The sequence below is a fragment of the Camelus dromedarius genome, chromosome 10, assembly GCF_036321535.1.
Source record: "Camelus dromedarius isolate mCamDro1 chromosome 10, mCamDro1.pat, whole genome shotgun sequence".
NCBI lineage: Eukaryota > Metazoa > Chordata > Mammalia > Artiodactyla > Camelidae > Camelus > Camelus dromedarius.
The window spans coordinates 71063243-71086400 of record NC_087445.1 but is presented as its reverse complement, the minus strand read 5'-3'; the positions used below and the strand labels follow the sequence as shown (position 1 = coordinate 71086400).

Genomic DNA, 23158 nt, shown 5'->3' with positions numbered 1-23158 from the left:
TAGCTTCATTTACTTCATATGGTGATGAAGTGTGGAGTTGTGAGGTTACCAGTTTATATTGCAAGATAATGACACTGTGTTAAGTCATTCAAATTGCTCAACCATTTATAACGGAAAAAAATGTTAGCCCTACTGATAAAAGTGGTGAGAGAGATGGTTTTCACATTAGGAAAATGGTCCTTCTCGAAGAAACCAGGTAAGTTTACCTCTTACTATAGTCAGGGCAGCAACCAAAGGCTTGGGCAGCAAGTCCAAAGGTTGAATTCACAGCATACTTGTCACTGAGGGGCAGCAAGAGGTCTGTTTACTGAATCTGCTGCAAGGCTTACTCCAGGACTTGACGATCGAGAACTACAGCAGCCCTGCCTGTGCCAGCCCCAGAGGGGAACCGGAGAGACCAGGTTCCCTTGTGGGCCAAGTCGTCAAGCACTGGGCAGAAACAGTGGAAACACTCTGGCACTTACTGAAAAGACATGTGACGTGTGACGACCATTACAAATTTGGAACAATGTGAATGACTTTTCTGAACTTTCCGTTCAGTTGCACTGAGTAATATGAAATCTATGATTTATGAACTAGATAGTTTCATATAAAGAATTTACATAATTCCCCAATACTTTCATATATAAAATTTAATAAATAACCCTGACCAGTCTAGAAGCACCATTCAAGGGGCATGTGCCCTTGGAAAATAGTTTAGGTGTTGCATATTTGAGTCCCTTTCAGTGGAGGCTTCACAGGAAACCATTACAGAATTTAACAATAACAACGACAACAACAAAAATCACAGTAACTAATGAAAAACGTTAAAATAAAAAACATTGATTTCTTTAAAGTAAAGCTCATTCACGTAAATGATCCCCTCCCCAGCCCTTGTTTTGTGTTCCTGCAAATTCTTCCTAGAGACTAGGCTGTAAAAACAAAAGTAAAAACAAAACCACACACAAAATTAAGCAGGCCTATGATCTGGGCTAAGGGAAAAAACAAAGACTTGGTTATAACTGCTATCTTTAGAAAAGATATCTACTCATGCTCTGGAAGATTTAGAAATTATCAATTTAGTTCTACAGTATATTCTGCTTAACAGTGAACCGACAGTATCCTTTCTGCTGTCAAAAAAAAAAAAAAAAAAAACACCAAAAAACAAAACAAAAACAAAAAACCAACTAACCAACCAAAAACAAAAACAAAAACAAAAAAACAACCACCAAAAAAACAAAACAACTGCCAAGGCAGAGCCAATTGGGAGGCTTTCCACTGACCCCAAAATTAACTTGACTTCATATACTGTATTTACAAATATAATTTCTAAATGTATTTACAGCTTTAGTAGAAATTAGAGGGTAGAGAACTGATTAGAATGAAAATAACTGCTTAAAACCACAAACATTAGTAAAAGTATAAAATTCTTTGTCTTCACAGTTTATAATAACAGGTTAAACACCTATAGAAAAGGATGCTGTCACTGTCTTCATATTGTCTACGTGTTTGAAAAGGTAGCTCGAGACTCAATTATGAACAAACCTATGTGAATTCAGGATATATTTTACTGTAAAAGATTTCTTCACATATCACTTTTATCTGAATTGATTTTTGCATTTTTTTTAAATAAATGAAACATCTAACCTAAAACTGTACAGAAATAGGGACTTTGCTTTCCAAAAAGTTGCTCTAAAGGAGTTACACAGCGGACTTCGTCTGCGGAGACGTGAAGTGAACTTCGGGGAGAGAATGTTTCTGTTCTGTGGTCACGTTAATCCTCCTGGCACATCCTCATGTGACAAGGCACAATTAATTGCTGCTGCCCGATCTGAATGGAGTTAATCTTTCACTCGCCGCCGCACACTGAGAGTACGGCGGTGCGCACGCGCAGAGCCCCGCAGCTCTGGGCGGGCCCGCGCTGCCTCCCTCGAAGCCCTGTGGAACCTTACAGTACTGTGTTATGGCTTGAGAATTCATTCTTAACACTGCTAGCAGTGGAAAGGGGAAAGTGTTAGCAACATGAATGGGAGCAAGTGGAACTTGCAAAACGTGGAATCATGATTATTAGAGAGAAACTCAATCAATTTTCTGCCCCTTAACAGTCCCATTACAAGGTCTGAACCTGAACTGTACAATCAAAGCAATGTATATTTTTGTCAAAGACAATTTTGGATAAGTCACTCTTTGGTAAACTCAAACCAGTTAAACAAATTTACAAATACAAAGAACTCCATGTAAATAAGGTTAAGACTGACACGGTGACAAGAACCAGGACATTCAAGGTGCCTGCCCCAAGTGCCCCCCTCCTAACTTTTCTCATGTGTCTCAGAATGCTCTGGAGCCCTCCCAGAAGGCCCCAAGCCTGAGTAAGGAGGTTCCCTCCCTGAGCCTGACCTCTCGTGTCCTTGATTTGGGTGTTTCTTGTCACAAACTTAATTTGTATCACAACACAAATTTTTTGCATTTAATTCTTTGAAAAAAAAATCAAAACCAAACTTACTCATGTAAGGAAAAAAAAATCACAAACATTTACCTGAAACCCCAGAACATATTTAAGTGGGTAAACACTTGGAGTCTGGCCTCCCCTTGAGGCACGCGGCTTTGACAGGAGTTAAGCAAGTGCTTCAGGGAGAGAACAGACCCCTTACTTAGGCAGTCTGACAGGAAAAAGGCATACTATGTACCCGATTAGCAAGAGCTGCTCCTCGGAGCAGCAGGACGCGAGTGTGTCTGTACGTAGTAACACTGATGTGGAGCGCGGTGGTTCACGCGCGAGCAGATCCCATGTGCTAAAGAGATGCTACTGCACAACTACCGCCCCAGGGGCGATCACACACAAGGGCCTGGATGATTTTTTCCCACAAAAAAAAACCCCAAAACAAAAAAACAAAACAAAATCCCCAAACACCCCCACCCAACTCCATTCTTGGTATTTTAAGAGCCAAAAAAGCATGGAAAGCCAGCAAACATCTATTTTTGTATTCCTTTAACTCCCAGCCTGTGAGGTTGGTCTTTTCATTTGTTTTTCTCTTAGGTGGTGTGTGCTGTTCCCCTGCGGAGACACACTGGTTGTGAGTTTCAGAGCCAAGGTTCTCAAGCAGAGTCTGGAGTGCTGACACCTTACCAGCACAAAATCACCACCAAATTGCTTACAAAATTACTGTCAGAGTATACAGTACCAAAGCAAACTTATAAAGCCCATTTTGTATGCTAGAAGCACACGGGTGAACAAAATATAAAACTGAAGACATTTCCTAAAGTACTAATAAAACATTATCCAAATAGGACGGGTATGTTTTTATACAGTAATATGTTTGCCAGCACATGCTTTTGAGGTCTTTTTTTTTCAAGCTATAAACTCAAGAGAGGAAAAAAACTGTAATTCACTTTTACCATTAGATTTCACATTTTCTACAACTATACTGACCTAAAAGAGACATAACATAAAAATAGCACCACGTGACCAAAAAATGGTGACACACAGAGATTTGGTGACACACAGAGTATCTTAGAGGGCTTTTTAACTGTTGGTTTCTTTAAGCAGGAAACACTGAGAGAGTGGGGAGCCACTGAGGCTCTCGTTAGCACACACAATACTAAGATATATTGCTTGCAATTCCCATAGAGTATATGTTTACAAAAAGTACAAATTCCAAGTTCTGCAGTTTCCCTGGGAACTGCATGTAGAAAAAGTTGCTGTGCACCTGAACTGGCTGTTTGAAAAGAGGAAGAAGAAGAAGAAGAAAAAAAACCCACAACACTGCTTGGAGAATTTTGTAGACATAACTACAAATCCCTTTCCTTTAGTGAGAGTACTAACTCATGGTAGAGAGTGATTCGATTTAGTTACCTGGTATGTATGTTTCTACAGTACGGAATGAAGGTAGATTCGTAGGCCAGTAAAAACATTGAAAACCACTGCTCCTTTGGGGTTGGCTAATATAACACTACAATATGTAAAAAGGTCAGCACCACGGGTCATCCAGCTTACCTGCTGGATAACTAACAAAAATCCCAAATGGTTTCCAACTAGAGTTGAATATATTTTATGGCATTTGGTTTATGTACTTGTTATGAAGCAGAGCTACGAACACTGTGATTTGCTTTGCTTGCTTTTGGACACGATGATTAATATATATGAAAACCTATTAACATTCTTTTGTAAGGGAAATAAAGGGGCAAAATCCTAACATATTAGGTAAGGACGAGACAGAGTCAAAAGCTCTGTTCACATTGTATTAAATTATATATTCCTCTTACATTCACCTCAACCAGAATAAAATCAAATTTGAGAATGTATATATACTATATATATAATAATCACTTTATTATATATATATATAAATTGTCTAACTACCCCCTAAAAGTAATTTTAAATTAGAAAAGGTTACCCATTTGAATCAGCTGACGGCATCCTAGTCTCCCTCCATGGAAATGCACTGGTGCCAGTGCACACAATGAGAGAGTATGCCTCTTGGCAGAGAATGTAGGGTCAACCAGTTGGCATAGTTAAATCACTGGCAGATTTTGGATGAAGAGTTCAGCCAAAAAGGAATACTGTCAGCCTGTGTTTTCCCTGGATACACTGCCCTTCATGCTTTGAGCTCCTTGGGGGGAGGGCGGGCGGGGGAAAGGATAAACACAATGAAGCGCTCCTTCCAGAAACCTTAGAAAAACTGCCAAGAGACCAAGAGATTTCCAGATGGTTGGGAAAACCAAAGATTACAACAAAGCAAATCACAAATATGCATCGATTAATGTGCTTTGTGTGGGTGCACTTCTTTACCATCTTAATCAGGAACATCAGACACTGTGTGAATTTCCATCCGGGAATCTAGGGCCATCTCTGAGGCCGATGTATCGTTTTCTAGTTTCTGTTCCACATACACATCTGTTCTCTCTGGGGACTCGATGCGACTCCTGACTTCTGCCACGCCCGGGTGGTTTTTCCGCAGGTGCTGGTTGAGGGTACCCTGGAATGGAAAGCACTTTCCGCAGATCTCACAGCGGAATGGTTTATCATCAGTGTGGCCCCGGATGTGGTACTCCAGCTGGTCCTTCCGTGTGTATTTCTTCCCGCAGAACTTGCACACAAAGGGGGTGATTCCCATGTGGAGTCGCATGTGCCTGTCAAGGCTTCCTTTCTGGTTGAAGGACTTCCCACAGTAAATACAGATCAACCTCTCGTTGTACGGGTACCAGTGGCCTCTCGCACTCCTCTCCCGGGGACTGCTCTCATACCCAGGGTTATTCATCATAGCTTCACTGTCGGAACCCTGCATCAAGCCCTGCAGATCACTGTGCAGATGGACAGAAAGAGCCCGCTTTTGGCGAGCACGCCCTCCTCGGAAACAGCTCAGCATGGATCTGGATGGGCTGGAATTACTCAAACTTCCGAAAGCTTCGGATACACTAGTTGGCTGTGAGGCTGCTTGGGAGTAGGAATACGCGTGCTGGAGAACAGAACCATAGGAACCCACATTCACTGCCACAACTTGCTCCCCATCAACCATCTCGGTGTGGTACCCATCGTCTCCCAGGGAGGAGCTGTCAGAACAGCTGGGCCGGTCGGACTTTTCCATCTTCACTTTCACCTCAGTGATCTGGCTCTCCCTCACCAACAGGTCCCCTTGCTCATGGTCCCCCTCTATCTGAATCTCGTATTCAGAGACGCTCCCACTGCTCCCTCGGTCCGAGTGCCCTTCCTCCTGTAAACGGCTGCGCAAAGCTTTGCTGGGCGTCGTCTCCATCCGGAGATCACTGCTTGTGGTGGGCTGCCGTACCTGAGAGCAGTATGGAGGGGAGATCTCAACCGGGTTGGCAAAGAAGCTGCTGTCTTTAACTCCATTACGACTCTCTGGAGTCTCCTCAGTGCCGACGGTCACGGAGTCCACATCTCCAACACTGATCTTTGAATGGATGCTCTCAAGGATCTGCGTGCACTTGTCAATGACACACTGCATCTGAAGAAAGCTGGCTGCTGTCAGAAAACTGACAACATCCTTCAGCTGCAAGGACATTCTTCCAGTGTAACAAAATGAAAGCAACTGTTCAAACACATTGGGATTTTTAATCACTGATATTGACAAGCCACTCATGGTACTTAATGCTGAATGGTCCCGGAAATAGGGAGAGCTGGCTGCGAGGACTGCTTTGTGGGCTCGGAACGGCTGACCCTGAATGTGGACAATGATGTCACATAGTTTCCCTTGCAGGCGGAGTTCGTTTAGCTGGCTCAGAACAGTGCTGCTGTACTCGGGCACATCAAACTGAATAAAACTGCTGCTGTCCATTTCTACTGACATGAAGCGTAATCTGCGGAAAGAGAAAGTTTCATAATTCACCAGTGACTCCTCGCTAAGTGTAAGTGGCATAAACACAAGCTTGCAAAACCACCATCACTACCACCATCGGAGCTACCATACCTTCTAGGGTCTGGCTGAGCATTTTTCCTCTTACTTGTTTTCAGTCCTTCACGTCTTGGTTAATTCATCTAAAGCTAAATAACCTAATGATCAATTAGCCCAGTATCCTAATTGCCAAACATTCGTCTTGATCAAAGTAAAACACATTACATGTAGTAAGGCCACTTTAGCCCTGAGAATTTCGTATCCTTTTAAGAAATACATTTCCTTGTTTCACCTACCTTTGAGGATTTGAAGTACTCTGTAAGAAATAAGTAAATTCATTTTAAAAAAAAGTTCTGCCTTATTTGTATATTTCCAATTGGTTTTTTTCAAGTATACAGCACACTGGATACATTGAATAGAACTAAACTCTCTGGGTTGCTGTCTTGATGTGCATTTTCCCCCTTCAGCTCTACACATCTTTATATCCTTTTGGGTTGGTAATTCATAAAGCAATGCTCACTCTCTTTCAGTGAAGAGTTTTTTGACAGCAGGAGCAAGCGTGGACTTATCATGAGTGTATCATCCTCCACTAATGCTCCCAGCACTGACAAACTCAGGACAAGCTGGCTGCCCCTTGCCTAGAATCCACAGCACTGAATCACTCAGAACTACAGAAGGGTATACAGCCTAGGCTGCATTCTCTGAACAAAACACAACAAAATTAGATCTTATAATTGTATTTTCATTTTTAAAATCCAACCAATAGAAATTTAAACACCTCCTGAATAAGTAATTAATCAAAGAGAAAATCAGTAAGGAATAAAACTATTTTAGAAAATAAGAAGACTCACATCATCTCTGTAGCAAGAAGGGTTTAGGAATGAAGTTTACTTATGTCTTCAACTTACTTGACAATGCATCCAAAAAAAGAGGTGGGTAGATATATGATAAAGCAAACAAGATAAAATGTTAACAAGTTTAGAGTCTAGACTGAGTACAGGTGTTTATTGCAAAATTCCACTTTTCTGTACACTTGAGATTTTTCATAGTGAAGTGTTGGGGTTTTGAAATAACAAATTTTAACAAAGTCAGTGCCTTAAAAATTTTTAAACAATAAAGAATAAAAATAAATTAAATTACTTAAGAGGTTAGAAAGGAACAAAAAATTACACCCAAATAAAACAAAAAAGTTAATACAGAACAGTATTTAATCACAGAGACAGTTTTAAATTTTAAGACAATGTGCAACTAAATATAAGACTCTTGCAGAAAAAGATGAGTTAGTGTGAATAGATCACATCAGAATTTGAGTTAAAATATTTTAGTTAAAGAAGAATCTGTGCCTTTATTTATCCTAGATTTATGATTGAAATCAATTTGAAATCGGAATGGTATGGACAAATTTTTAAAATAATATAAATTGCAAGAATTAAATTAAAAAGAAACAGAAGGATGTAGGTATAGCTCAGTGGTACAGCATGTGCTTAGCATGCATAGGGTCCTAGGTTTCATCCCCCAGCACCGCCATTAAAACACCCTTTCAGAGTAAGGAAAAAATACTCAAAAAGCTAGGAATAGAACAATATTTTCTTAATATAATAAACAGTATCTATTGCAAATCAATAGCAACATCACCCTTAAAAAGGAAACATTATATCTGTGTTTCCCAAAATGTGTTTAGTAGATCATAAGCCCCAAGCTCAATATCCCTACCTCCTAGGAATTAAAAAGCATATTAGCATAATAACCCATCTGAACAGTCCCACAGACAAGAATTCGACTTAACTCAGCACTTTGCAAACTCATTTAACCGTGAAACTCTTCTCTCAAGGTACACATACTAATGTTCCAAAGAATTAGTGTTCCCTGGTGCACACTCCGGTAAACACTTTGGTAAAGGAATTCCCATTAGTGCCTTGGAGGAAACCAGGTTGCCTGCCCATCACTTTTCTCTTACTTAACATTGTTCTTGAAGTTCCAGCCAAAGCAACAAGACAAGAGAAAAGTAAGGCATACAGCCACTAAAAAAGGAGGTGAAATTACTATTCAAGGGAGATATGACTATTTATACAGAAAATAAAGAGAGTCTTTTGAAAAAATCTGTTAGGATCAGAATCTAACAAGTAGAGGGTTTCAAAAATTATAAAAAATCAGGTAAGCTAATGACAAGTTACAACCAACAGTAGCAACGAACTCTAAAATGTCTGGGGGATAAACAAAAAATAGGAACTACAAGAAGAAAACTATAACACTTTAATAAGGACAAAAACATGTATAAATGAAGACATGTATCATGCTTCTGGCAGGAAGATTTGATACTCTAAAGATGGACACTTTCCCCCTGAATTAGTTTACAAACATAGTGCAGCCCAATGGAGTATTTTCTTAGAAGTTTGACAAAACGATTTTAAAATACAACTAGACCACTGCTTTCCAACTGAAATATAATGCAAGCCACATGTGTAATGTTTTCTAGCAGTTACACTGTTTAAAAGTAAAAATATAAAAACAAATTTTAACAAGTTTTATTTAACCCAGTATATCTAAAACATTATCACTTCAACATCAATATTAGAGTTATTAATCAGGTATTTTATATTTTTTTCATACTGAGTCTTTAAAATGTGATGTGTATTCTACATTTATAGAACATCTCAATTTGGAAAAACTACGTATCAAGCACTCACTAGCCAGCTGGCAGTGTTACAGGGTTGGGGTACTCTCATATACTTTGGTCGGCAAATACAACAAAAGCTTTGAAATGGCAGTTTCTCTTGACTCAGTATTCTGTGAGTACAAGCACAAGAATTTATCCATAACTATGTTCAATTACAACAGCAAACAATGGGAATAACCTAAATGTCCAGCAATAAGGGTAATATTAACATCAGATATGCCTATATACTGAAGGGATAGACTGGGATTTCAAAATTGTAGAAAAGATAAACGAGATTATTCTGTATAGCACAGAGAAATATACACAAAACTTTATAGTAGCTCACAGAGAAAAAAATGTGACAATGAGTGTGTATATGTCCATGTATGACTGAAAAATTGTGCTGAACACTGGAATTTGACACAACATTGTAAAATGATTATAAATCAATAAAAAATGTTAAAAGAAATATTCTGTCATTATTAAAATGATGTTAAAGAAGAATACAAAGTTAGCATACAAAGTTAGCTCCACAAAACATAAGAACTGTGAGGGCAGGAATTTTTATCTGTTTTATTAAATACCTGCCAGATGATTGCCTGGCACATGGTAGATACTCAATAAATGTATGCTGAATAAATATTTAATAACACAGCAAAAAAATCAGGTAAAGATCAACTGCAAATGAACACAAGGGATCTTTATAGGTTATAGAAATAGTCTAAAACTGAATTATGGTGATAGTCTGACAACTTTTTAAGTTTGCTAAAAGTCACTGAACTGTATACTTAAAGCAGGTAAATTTTATGTCAATAAAGCTGTTAAAACTCAGGTAACCAAAGAATATAAAGGACATTTCTAGAAGTACATATGTATATACAGATATTAAATATACATAGGTAATACTAAAATATATAAAAAATATTTACATTAATGTAAGAGTAAAGATGTTTTAACTTTCTTCCTTGTATTTTTCTGTATTCTCCAAACTTCTATAGTGAACATGTATTACTTGGAATAACAAAATGAAAAAAAAATTTTTTTTAATTCCTACTGGATGATAATTTGACAGAGACTGCTGGTGGAGTATAAAATGGCACAAATACTTTGGAGGGCATTTCAGTAGTATGCAGCAAAATTATAAACGATCCCCCATGACTGAGCAATTTTAGCTCTAGGAATTTATTACAGCATTATTCATAATAAAAAATTAGAAATAAACTAAAGTCTCATCAAGAGGAGCCAGCCTAATAAATTATGGTAAATGCATACTAAAGCCTGCCTTATAACCAGAAAAAAATGAACAGGGAAGTCTTCTCGTACTGATGTGAAACAATCACCGTAATACGCTGCTGAATGTAAAAAGGTGAGATGCAGAGCAGTATATACGCTATTTGTATAAAGTGACATGAAAATACATATGTCTGGCTGTATCCAGATCCATATATATAGATATTAGCAGAATATGTCTGGAATGATGCACAAAAACATCTTGGGAGGAGGACGGGATAGCTGGAAAGCCTTAGCTTTCAGTGAATTATTTTAGACTCTAAAAATTTCTAAATTATGTGAATGTACTACTTACTAAAATTTTTTAAGTACCTCATCCAGTTTTTAAAAGATTAGCAAAGATTATAACATAACGGCCAGAAGCATGAATTTGGAGTTGGGAATGGGTTCAAATGACACGTGCTTTACACTTGTAAAACCTTGGGCAAGGTACTTTATATAACCTTCCAAGTCTCAGTTTTCTTTTAAAATGGTAGTAATAGTAGTCTTGCCTCATGGGTTGTTATGAGGAATATATGTAGGAAGCATTTAGCACAATGGCTACTTGGCACTGGTAATCAAGATTAGCTATTATAGACTTTTTTTTAGGGAGACAGGATGGTGTAACAAAGAGAACTGACTTTGAAGCTGGACATGGAAGTGAATCCTGGCTGTGCCACTTTCTAATAAAAATAAAGATGAACTTTTAAATAGCTATGTGGCCTTGAACAAGTCAGTTAACTTTGATTTCTGTACCTAGAAAAGGTCTTGGAAGAACTACTACCCAACAAGACTTCTGTAATAACAGCAAGGGAATGAATGCGTGTAACAGCTTACATATAATGAGTACTCATCCCGTGCTAAACAGCTGACAGATAGTAACTAACTGGATCCTCTAATCAACTCCGTGAGGGAAATACTATGACTGCTCCCATTTTATAGATGAAGAAACTGAGGAAAAGAAGTTAAGACACTTGCCAGAGGTCCCAGAGCTAACAGATGAACTTTTCAGTCTGGCTCCAGAGGTCATGCTCACTACACAAAACAAAACGCAGACACTGCCTGGCACCTACTGAGTGGTCAAACGTTACCTATCATTATAGCATTTGCACGACACAAGGGTGTATAAATAGTGACTTTTGGAATTAAAGGGCAAAAGAAAGGTGGGTTCAGGCTTTTTAAAGGTGCAGAGTCCTGGGCAAAAACCAGGAGAAAAAGGAAAACAAGAAAGTATTTCTGAAATAGCCTGTAAAACTGAAAACAGCTTCACAACCAGGCTTCCTCCTCCTCTGTGCAGCTTTTTATCTTCTTCTCAGAAGAAAAATAGAGAACTACACTTGAAAGAAAATCACTGAAGAGAAAAATGAAAGACCATGATTAACACCTGAGAGAGGGATTCCACTTTTCTGCAAAATGAGAAAGGAAGTGCTCCACTCTCCTCGACACTGACACTTCCTTTCAGCAGTGACAATGAGATTCACAGACTCCCACCTAGAGCTGCTAACTAGTAACACTCTTCAGCAACTGACACACAGGGAACTTGCAGGTAATTTAAGTCCTAGGCACAATAGCAGGCTAAAGGCAGTAAAAAGCATAACTAATCACGATTCTACACCCAACGGCCTGATTTATCAGGTCCAGCGGTCCCGAGGTAGAGGAAGCCAGAACCTCTCATAGAAACATCAAGTTCAAACAGAACCCTCCACTCCTCTGAATCAGCAGTTTCCCAGCATCGGCTATTCACTAGGTTGGCTTTTTTAGAAATTGAAGTATAGTTGGTTTACAATGTTGTGTCAACTTCTGGTGTACAGTACAATGTTTCAGTCATACATATACACACATATATTCCTATTCATATTCTTTTTCATTATGGGTTACCATGAGACACTGAATAAAGTTCCCTGTGCTATGCAGTAAAAACTTGTTGTTTATCTATTTTATATATAGTAAGTTAGTATCTGCAAATCTTGCACTCCTAACGCATCCCTTCCCATCCCCTCTCCCCCGCGTACCACAGGTTTGCTCTCTATGCCTAATACACCCCAAAATCTTTCCATGGAGGCACAAACTCATCTACTCCATTATCTTTCCTGACTTCATAGTTGTCCACGGATGGCTGTGTCACACGTACTTAACCAGTCCCCAGTTGATACCAAAAGCAGGAAACAATTTAAACAGCCACAGTATCTCCTCCTAGCAGAGGAGCTGCTGGGTTAGTTTTCCATACCTGTCATTAATGCCAACTTACCTCCCCAAAGCTGGCAGCAAGTGTCCTTTCACCAGCAGCACATGGAAGTGCCTGTTCCCCCCCAATAACTGCCAATAATGATATGCCAATTTTTCATTTTTGCCACACTGACAGGTTAAAAATGGTATCTCATTGTTTTGATGTGATTTAATCACAAATGAAGTTGATCATCTTTTCTCATGTTCCATGGCAATTTGCCTAAGTCTGTCTTTGAACTGCCTATTGATATCCTCTGCCCATATCTGCCTTCTTATTGAACTGTCAGAGTTCTTTGCAAATTAAGGAAATTAGCCTTTTGTCATACGTGCTGCAAGTTTTAGATTTAATTGCAATCACTAAATGGCATACTGACTGGGAATTTAAATTATTTTTCTACATTTATAGGAAATAGTCATTCAATTTCAATCTTCCACATGCACAAAACCAAAGGGAATTCAAAGATGAATAAGAGTCCCAGTTTTGCAGTTTGATACAGGCTTAATACAGATTCCTGCCAACTTAGATATGGGAATGAAATTCATTTTTGATAATGCAGAGAAGTGATTTATATTAGTTTTTCATTTAGACTAAGTTTGCAGCTGCTTCAGAAATCAGTAATGAATTTGATTATTCCACTCACTAAATACATCAGAATCAGTACTCTTTAATTCAGATTAATCACAAGTCTTTCTGTCCCATCATATTAAACAAAAAAACCATCGCCAACCTAGACATTTACATTGAAATATTTTAATTAAAAAATGAGTACATAAACTGGACATTTCCCTTCAATTACCATTAATATTTATTTTAACAATACTTGTTTTGTTTTGTAAAAATTATATTTTGGATAAGAATGTGAAATATTTCTTTCAAAAAACATACATGGAGAGGATGTTAGTTGAAATGGCCTGTTGGGAAGTTCAAAATAGTCAGCTCCTTAATTTCTTCACAGCCCTCTTCTGCTCATGCAACCAATGGACACACAAACTTCCTGCTCTTCCGATTTCTTTAATTTGAGAATACTTTCACACCCTTGGAAGCAGCTCTCACCTCGCACACCACCCCCACCATGGTCAGCTGATGAGACTCCACTGCCGTCACTGGTCTCAACAGAGGGTTCTGGGAAGGATGATCTCTGATGTGAGCCGTCCTGACATTCCCCCATCACCCCCCCAGCAGCCTCAACAACTGTAAAAGGCGATCACTGCCACCTCCCACCACACTCCTCAGCCTTCCCCCCTTACTTGGGAAAGTCCATCATCATCATCAATAACCAACACTTACTGAATGCTTGATACGTGGTAGCCTGTCGTAAAGGTCTTAGATGCAGTATTCCACTGAATCCTCTTGACCTTCCCCAAGAAGGCAGTACTATCACTCCCATTTTAGAGATAAGAAAACTGAGGCACCAAGAAGCTTTTTCAGGATAATTGCAGAGTCTGACCATCCAAACCCTTTACACAATAACCCCTTATCCTTGTTTAATTTGCCCAAGGAGAACAGCAGGACCAGTAAGGGAGGCAGGAAGAGTTGAAGAAGAGGCAAGAGGAAAAGAAAGCTTGCCCTAAATTACACTCCTGCCCTAGCATGGTGGCCAGAGAAAGGGACAGTGACAGGAGGCAAACACCCTCCTACTGTCGCCCACAGCTCTTACCCTTCCTCTGTGAGGAGGAAGGAGATGGAGAAGAAAGGCAAAAGGTGGCATTTTAGAAATAACCATCAAACTTACAAATGCATATTCCCTGTGACTGAGCAATCTCAGTTCTAGGAATTTACTACAGCATTCTTTCAGGATCAGAACGACCAGTAGAGATAAGGGCTGTGATCAGAAAAAAAGTCCCAGGTGGCCATCCAGCTGCAGTATATTGTGCCTTCCATCATCACAGTATTTATCCCTTCTTCCCCATCAGAGCCCCTCACCCTGGCTGATTTCACCTGCTCTGAATAAACAGCTATCTTTATATGCTAAAGCCTCTATTAATTAGAAACCACTGATCTAGGGCTTAAGCAACTGTTTCTTTTGGTGTTTGAAGGTGAAAGGCACAGAGAGCAGATGCTGCCAAGAAGATATAGGTTCAGCCCAAGTTCAAGAGAATTCAAAGCAGCACTGAGACCAGTGTTTAAAAAGCAAGAGCAGACTGTGAGGGGGTATCCAAACTGACCGAGTAGCGAGGAAGCCAAGCCCGAAAGCACTGAGGACAGAAGCAAGGCCAGTGCAGCCCAGGGCAGGACAGAACCACACGGAGTGAAGAACAAGCAGATTCGGGAAGAACATGGACATATGCTGGGGAGTTAAGCAGACCTGGCAACCAGAGGAGGGAGGCCACTCACCCAGGGAGGTAGTGTGGGCACAAGTTACAGGGGAGAGGTGCTGTCCTGTAAGTTACCACACATGTCAGCCTGGGGTACTCAACCCACAGACTTGAAGTAAAAAGTGAAGGAGAGGTCCTAGAAATAAACATGCTGGCATGTTCTGAAAAGAAAACCCAGATCTGATGCAAGACCATATGACAACAAGGCTTAGTAAGTAAAGCTGCTTGAAATCTTTGCAAGCTCCCACCCAAAAAAAGCTACAGAACATCTCACCACACCCAGGCATCAGGACAAGACGCTGTTCTGAAACACTGCAAACAAGGGAATGATACCCCTAATCTAGATTCCAAAGCTCAGTAAGAATAAACACATTTTACCTGAAGAAGCTTTAGAAAAAGCGACTTCATAAAGGCAGGGAAACCAGCTGCCACAGCCTAACAGGCACGGCTGCTCCCGGGAAGGGAGGACCGATACCAGTTCATCAACACCCTGCTCTTCCTTTCACCCTGCTCCTCCCATGAGTTTGAGCAAAAAGGCAACGAGTGCCCTTATATATGATTACAACAGGTTCACATAAAATAAAACACCCGATTAATGGAAAACAGAGCCCCTAGGTTTTCAAAGGTGCTGCATGTTTACCGATTTCTTATATAGCACTACAGAAGGTAAGGAGGGTCCTACTATTTTCCATTTAATGTCATTATAATCTTGTGACAATATTTTTAAAAGACTTGACTACCACCAAAAAACAACTGAAAGGAAGTATGCATGAATTTATTTATAATGACATAGAAGCCTTTGCAAGCATAACATAAATCCCAGAAGCCACAAAGACAGATACATTTGACAACATAGAAATTTATGATTTAAAAAAAACCCTTGCCCTGCCAAACGATAAATGACATGTTGAAGAAAAGCACGTGCACATTTGACAAAGGGTTACTTCCCAAATTCCTTAATTTACATTGTAGCTCAGACTGGGCTGACACAGAAAATCCCAAGGAAGAAGGGGCAAAAGATATTAACAGCTCAAAGAAAAAGAGAAATGACCAAAAACGTATGAAAAGATGTTTAGCTTTATTCATAACCAAGAGTTACAAAAAGAAAAAAAAATGAGATACTACTTATAACCTATTAGCTTGCACACATTTTAAAAGAGCTGGCAATTGTAATCCTAAGGGATAATCTGGTAATGCTGATCAAAATGTAAAAGGCATTTACCATTTGGTCCACAATTAACTATTAAGAATTAAACCTACAAAAACAAAGCAAACAAAAAAGAACAAAGCCTACAAATATACAGTACTTACAAAAATATATTAGGATATGTGTAACAAGGATGTCTGCTGAGCATTTTTATTTCCCAGTGCAAAAAAAAAGAGGGAAATAACCTCAAAATTCACATAGAGAAGACTGGTTCAAAAAAAAAAAATCAATAATGAAACACTATCCAGCCATTAAACAGGACAGACAGACCGGTATCCTTTGACATGGAAAGAGTTCTGATATTTAGCCAAAACCAGTGAGGTATAGAAAAATATTTGTATATATGTGATTCCCTTCATGTACCTGTCTTAAAAGAATAAATATATGCTGCTGTATCCATTCCAGAAGGAATCCCATGAAACTACTAATGTTGGTGACTTTTGGGATTGGGGACTACTACGGGCTGGAGAGAGGGAAAGAAAACAGGCTTTTATACTTTTTGAAATTTTTAATCACATAGCTGTATTATTCCCACTGAAAGTTTTTCAAAGACATGTTATACGATTTTACCTAAAAATACATAATTTTTTAAACCAAAGAATCTAGAGGAAGTGGCAGCAGATGGGTAATTATTGTATCAAGTAGATGATAATAGAAGCAGCAATAAAGAACTATGAGAGCAATGACAAGACTACTTTTCACCAAAGAGATAAAAAAAAAAAATCAAAAGAGAATAAAGAAAAACTTCATGGTGGAAGTAATATTTGAACAGGACCTTGCATTTCAAATGGAACAGAAAGAACACTCCAGACAGAAGGAATGGCTGGAGCAGAGAACAGTGGAGTGAAAATGTAGTGTCCTGGGCAGCGGCCAGGGCCCAGGTACAAGGAGTGGTGTGGGAAAGACTACCACCACGGGAACGTGGGTGGCCTTGAATACTGGATGGGAAAACTCACACTGAATTCTGGTTCTGGTGGCAGCCAACTGGAACACAAGTCCAAAGAAGAACTCAACAGGCTTGGAGACTAAGGGATGCTATCCATTCTAGAAGGCAAGTTAGTTCCGCCTCAGACAGGCTGAGTTTAGGCTGCCCCCTGGGTATCTGAACAGAGTCGTCCAACAAGCTATGGGAAGTACGCGGCTGGAGCTGCAGAGAAACATCAAACCTGGGGGTACGGATTTGGGAGCAACCAAAACCATACTAGTTGAAGATTGATGTGGTGAGCTGAGGTTACTCAGGGAGAGAAAACAGAAAAGACAGCACAGCACTGAGAGCAGAACAGTTATTTGCTCTTACAAAATCACCTAACATGGTATCTCATGAAAAAGGTAACATCCACGCTGAGTTCTCTCCTTAGCACATCATTTCCTTGACTAGTAAAATTCTGCATCACACCTTTTGTTAAGCTGTAAGGAAACTGAACAGTGAAAACCAGAACCTAGACTAGTGACATCTTCCCACACTGCTACCCCATTCTGAAGAGAACCTAGATGAGAAAGGACACCTAAATGTCATCTGGGCAAACACCCACATGTGTCTTGAAATCCCCTCTGCAGCATTCTTGGGTAAAGCCCTGGAACTGTTGTCCTATAAAGACAAACAGCAAAAGTAAAAGTGTAAATCCTAAGCAACTCAGATGATTTACTGAGCCTCCGGTGCTGCTCAACTCACAGCCTCAGTGGTGAGCCCTCTGAGGGCAGCAACAGTGTGCCCAGAGCCCAGCAGCATGTCTGGCAGAGAGAGGCTCTCAGCATATGTCAGTGGACACAACTTGAACCAAGCCAGTGGCTCCAAATCCACAACTGCCACCACAGACGCACCCTCAGCTTTCATCTTTTCCTCCTGAAGACCCCAGAGATGTAGGATCATACCACCAGCAGGCAAAACCCAGAACGGCGGCTCAGCCCCATCTAACCCATCAACACTCAAACTTGCTCCACTTCATTTAAAAATACCCCATGACACTTTAAAGAAAAGAAAGCAAGGTTACAAATTTGGAAGTTGTTTAAGGCACCAAGAAGTACCCATTATTCTCAATCAAGATGCTCATGATTCCAAACCCAGATTTGCACCTGCTGGCTTCAGTCACTTGCTGATACCGGAGACACAACTCAAGCTAGACTTTCTCTACCAGGCATCGAAGACCTGAAGATCCCTACTTTTCATTCTCATATGAAAAGTCATTAAAAAGACCACAGATGGAAGCACGGGGGATGACAGGCATGGTAACAGCAGTAACAACTATATAAAAATAACTTTCCTAGGTATTTCTGCCTGAGTCTAGATCAAAACTAAAATTGAGCCGTCATGAATTACAATCTAATCCTTTAGAAAGCAGCAGCCGAATAACACCAGGGCTGCAGGAAACATTCTGGTGCTGCTGAAACCCAATGCAAGAAAAAAATAAATAAAATGGCATTCCGTGATGGATATTCATGAAGCACTCATCCTAATTTAAAAGAAAACAAGTCTAGAGTTCTTACTGCATTAATTCATGTGAGCCTGAAAGAACATTTTTATCCAAACTGTTAGATTTCCTACCAAGGCGTTAACATTCTCCAAGTCTGCTTGGATACACTAATTCTGAGAGTGCGGTTTGGTTTGACAGTGGGGATTGTCTTTCAGTTGATGTAGAACGTCAGAAGCTTCTTCTGAGTTTTCCTAGCGGGGTAGAAATGGACTCTTTAACCTGACTGGCAATAACAGTTACTGAGCCCCAACTGTGTCCTGTATGCTAAGGCAGCTCTTTACCTGCTCACTGAATCTTCATGACAACACAAAGAGACAGGTACCGCAGCCATCCCCATTCTACAGATGAGAAAACACTCACAGAGACTAAGAACCTTTCCCAAGGTCACTAATGACTGGCTGAGCCAGGGTTTGAACCTGGATTTGTCAGTTTCCAGAGCTAGAATTCTTATCTCCTAGACGAGTAAGATTTTAATCCAGGCACAGTGGTGAGAAGTAGGGTTTTTTACTGGTGCTGGAGTCTTACTGATCACCTTGGAGTGGGGAAAAATTTCTTTTAAGGATGTCTCACTACACCAACACAGGGATAATTAAGGGGTTACAATCTGTTGTATTTTGCAGCCATTTCTCTGCATGATGTCCATTCTTTTTACTTCTGTCTATGAAGGGGGCAATTAGATGTTTAAAAATTCTATCATGAAATAAAGATTTGTTTCAGTTAAAAGAATGAATATGCTTTTTTAAGGCAAAGAACTCAAAAATGTCAAGGAATAGCATCTTATCTGCTTATTGCTGGCATTTCAGCGGGTACTGGTCCTGGAAAACACATTAAGTCCCGGCTCTTATGATAAAAGGGTTAGAAAAGCTCACCTTGAATTGCCTTCTTCCATGAGGTTTTCCATGCCATCAACACAACCAGAAAATAATTGTTAGAAATTAAACTGCCTTCAGTTGATGACTTTCACTAAGCTAAATTCAGCAGTCTGTCAGCTATAAAACATTAAATGGACACAATTAAGAAGTTTGAAAAACATTAACCTAACGTAACATGAAAATTAACGGGAATAAAACATAATGATGCATTCTAGATTCATGATGCTGATATTTTTGACAAGAGACATTTCGACTTGACATCGAAGGTACAAGTAGGATCCAGAGACATGTGGAAATCCACAGCTCAGTAGATGCACTGAGGTTCAAGAGCCTATCATTTCTCCACCTTGATAAATTTACACCTATTAATAATGATGATGAAAAGGTACTAAGCAGCTGCTAGGTGCTATAAATTTTGCCTTCTTTATATACTTTTTCCATGTTAAAACTTAAAGCAACCCTATGAAATGGAATTTATTATCCTCACACTACAGATGAGAAAACAGAGGTACAGAGACATTATATAAATTGTCCAAGTTCACATGGTTAGTAAGTAGCCTCGCTGGGATTCAAACCCAGGCCCGTCTGATTGCAAAGCTGACATTCTTTCCCTACAGCCTCCTACTAAAGAATTACATGAGTTTTTCTTTTCCTATAATCAAGAGCAAACATCTTAATGTTTCAAAGATTCATTTTATGTCATCTGCACTCTAAAAATGAAAGCTGAAAACATCCACCTTGAATGGCAGCATTAGACATAAATGATGTATGACAGAGAATAGTGATAACTTACTAAAGATTCTCCTTTAAAATGGGGTGGGGTGGTTCAATTTTTTTCTTAAGTTGTTTATCAACAACAATCAGGAAGTATTTGAGTACCTATTATAAAAGTCCAGCTACAGTGTTAGATATTACGAGGGCTTCGAGAGAAGTATTAAGACACAATGCCCTCAAAAAATGCCTACTCCAGATGGGACAAGGACAAGTTCAAAAACCAAGGAACAAGCGCTGAATTCTGTTGTTCAGATTCTGTGTGCCACAAAGGCATGGGGGTAGGGCAGTCAGGGAACACCCTCTGGAGGAAGTATATCTTCAGCAGGGGCTTGAAGGAAGTAAAATGGAGAATTTACACAGAGAAGAAAAAGGAGGCCAATACTTCAGAGGGGTAACAAGAGGAGCAAAACCCTAGAGGCAGCCATGAATTCACTTCTGCAGGAAACAGGCTGGGAAAAGGAGACGCAGAGAATAAGGTCCAGGTAGGTGAGGAGGTGCCAAACCAAGGAAAGCCCTGGAAAGATAAGGATGGGCAATGACTGGACATAAAGTGGCAGGCAAAAGACATACTCAGCTTTGAACAGTACTATAAATGCCATGGCCTTCCAGCTGATCTCCTGGCCCCTGGCCTCTCTCTTCCCCTCCTGCAAAAGATCATGAAGCACTCCTAGTCTCCTGCCTCTCACCACTGTCTTTAGAATAGTTTCAACTTTGGCCTAGAGTTCAAGTTCTTTCAGGAACTAGCCCAACCAATCTCTCCTACTCCCTTCTTTTATGAACCCTTCTCTACAAGGAGACTCGTCTATTCACCAACTCCATAGGATCAGGATCACTGAGCCTGATTCCTCTTTTCCTATCTGAATCCTACTCATCCTTTAGCAGCCAGCTTAAACCCCACCCCCCTACTAAGCCTTCCCTGACCACTTGGCCTGTAGGGCCTCCATCTCTCCTTCCTCTTAATTCTACAGCACACAGTCTCATCTCAGCAATCACCTTTTCATAGGTAAAGTCTCAGAACCCAGTGTAAAGCTGCTTGAAGGCTGTAAGTACGCCTTCTACTACTTCCCCCCACCACATGGAACAGCATCTTGACATTTAATAAGCAAGCAAACACTCTTTTTTTGACTTCCTATATTAAGTTTGGCATTAGCATAAAGGAAGGATGGGGGAGGTGGGGGGACTTCTGAAGTCAGAGACCAGCTAAGAAGCTGTTGCAACAATCCAGATGTGAAGCAAACAGGGCCTGACTAGGGAACAAAGAGAAAATGGGCAAATACAAACAACAACAAAAATTTTGCAAGCAAAAACTCAGCGGGATGTGACTGACTACTACTAGGAACAAAAGCAAGGGATGGATTATGATAAGGTAAGATTTAGAAATGCTTCCTGGAATCATTTCAAAGCCTGTCTGATACCAAGTGTATTAAGTGGCTAAAAAGTCCACATTTGCAAAAAAAGTCTTCAGTGAAACTGCCCAGTATCTTGAACAAGGGACAGCCCTTCCAATTTCAGACATATACAGAATGACAGAGCTGGAAAGGTCTCTAGAGAGTTAATCTAAACCCCTCACTGACCAGATGAGGAAACTGAGGTCCAGAGGGGAAGAGGCTTGCTGAAAAGCCTCAAGAGTGACTCCCAGACTAATGCCGCCCTTAGGCACAGCCGCCTAGCCTAGAAGGACACAGTCTACACCTCTAGGCCAGCCCAGCCTTCCCTAATGGCAGGACAGTCTGAAGGCGAGAGTGACCAAGGAGACGTCCAGGGCCAAGCACGACGCGCCGCCGCCTGTTTACCTGGAAAAAGGCGATGGCGTGGGGCAGGGGCTCAGTTGTAGCCACCAGCAGGGCCGACCCCCGCGGCTCGGCCCGGCTCTTCTGGAGACTTAACCATTCGGCCTCCCCTTACAAAGGGGGAGGCGCCCCCGGGGCGAGGAGCCCGGAAGCTAGGGAGCCCGAGACGCTCGGGCGGAGGCTGGGGAGCCCGAGGCAGTTGGCCGAGTGCGACCCTCAGCCCCGCCAGCAGCGCCCGGACTCCCGGGCCGAGCAGGGTTGGCCCCTCGGGGGCGCGTGCCTGGCCGGAGCAGGTGCCCGGGGCCTCCCGACCCCGCCCGGCCGCGGCTCCAGCCCGCGCCACCCGCCCACCCGCCGGCCCGCCGGACTGACCAGGCGCCGTGGCTCCCGCCCCGCCGCGCCCATAGGAGACCGGACAGCGGCCGGGGACTGCCCCCGGCACCGCAGGCTTCCCCTGCACCTTGTCCACCGGCCGCCACCCCCAGCCGGCGCGCCTCACCTGCCGAGAGCGCCGCGCTCACATTGCCCGCTCGCGGCGCCCCTCCGCCGCCGCCGGCGCCAGGCCCGTCCCCGCCGCTCCGGCTGCCGCCCCAGCCAGCGCCCCCCGCCCCCGGAAGCGCTTCCCGGCCCCGCCCCCTCGGCGCCGGCGCTTCCGGGCAGGCGCGGACGGGACTGCTGGCGACCCGGGCCAGGACACTCTCCCGGACTCCGGATCCCGGAACCCGCCCGGGCCGCGTCCGGGACCCTCGCAGCGGACTAATGGGCAGACGGCAGTCTTGGTCCCAACTCCGGGAGGGAGCGGCGGTGGCTCTGCCCACCGATGCCTCCCGCCCGCCTTCTCCTCGGCGCCCCCTACTGGCCTGAGGAGGGCTGCCCCGCGGGGCGCGCCCAGGGGCTCCTGGAGCGGAATGGGTGAGAGGCTGGGACCCTCCACCCACTGTCACCTGGGGCTTGCGCCCACCCTCCTCTTCCGAGATTCTGGCTCCCACAGCCCTTCGGATGCCTGCCCCTCACTGGGACCGCGCATTAGTTATCCGTGCGGTGGTTACTACCTGCCACACCGGGTCACTTAGGACCTTGGGCAGATTTCCTCTCCCTCAAGACGGAGATAAAAATTCCGAACTTGGGGTTATGAAACTCCTGCCACAGACCAGATCTCAAAAAAAAAAAAAAAAAAAAAAAAAAAAAAGGTGCATTTCCAGATCTTTGGAGACCCAGTCTTGACACTTGATGGGAGTGGGAGCC

General features: G+C 41.7%; 1 protein-coding gene across 1 annotated transcript; it reads right to left on the bottom strand.

Annotated features, from left to right (window-relative positions):
* Positions 1-1117: 1117 nt before the first annotated feature.
* On the bottom strand, positions 1118-22494 carry ZBTB34 (zinc finger and BTB domain containing 34). Its single transcript, XM_064490522.1, has 2 exons — positions 22413-22494; positions 1118-6297 (listed from the first exon to the last, which is right to left on the bottom strand). Exon 2 carries the CDS (start codon positions 6285-6287, stop codon positions 4773-4775), a length of 1515 nt encoding a protein of 504 aa, XP_064346592.1. The 5' UTR covers positions 6288-6297; positions 22413-22494; the 3' UTR covers positions 1118-4772.
* Positions 22495-23158: the final 664 nt, after the last annotated feature.

Excerpts from the sequence above, each read along its gene's own strand:
- ZBTB34 (XM_064490522.1), bottom strand. The coding sequence starts at position 6,287 with ATGTCAGTAGAAATGGACAGCAGCAGTTTTATTCAGTTTGATGTGCCC.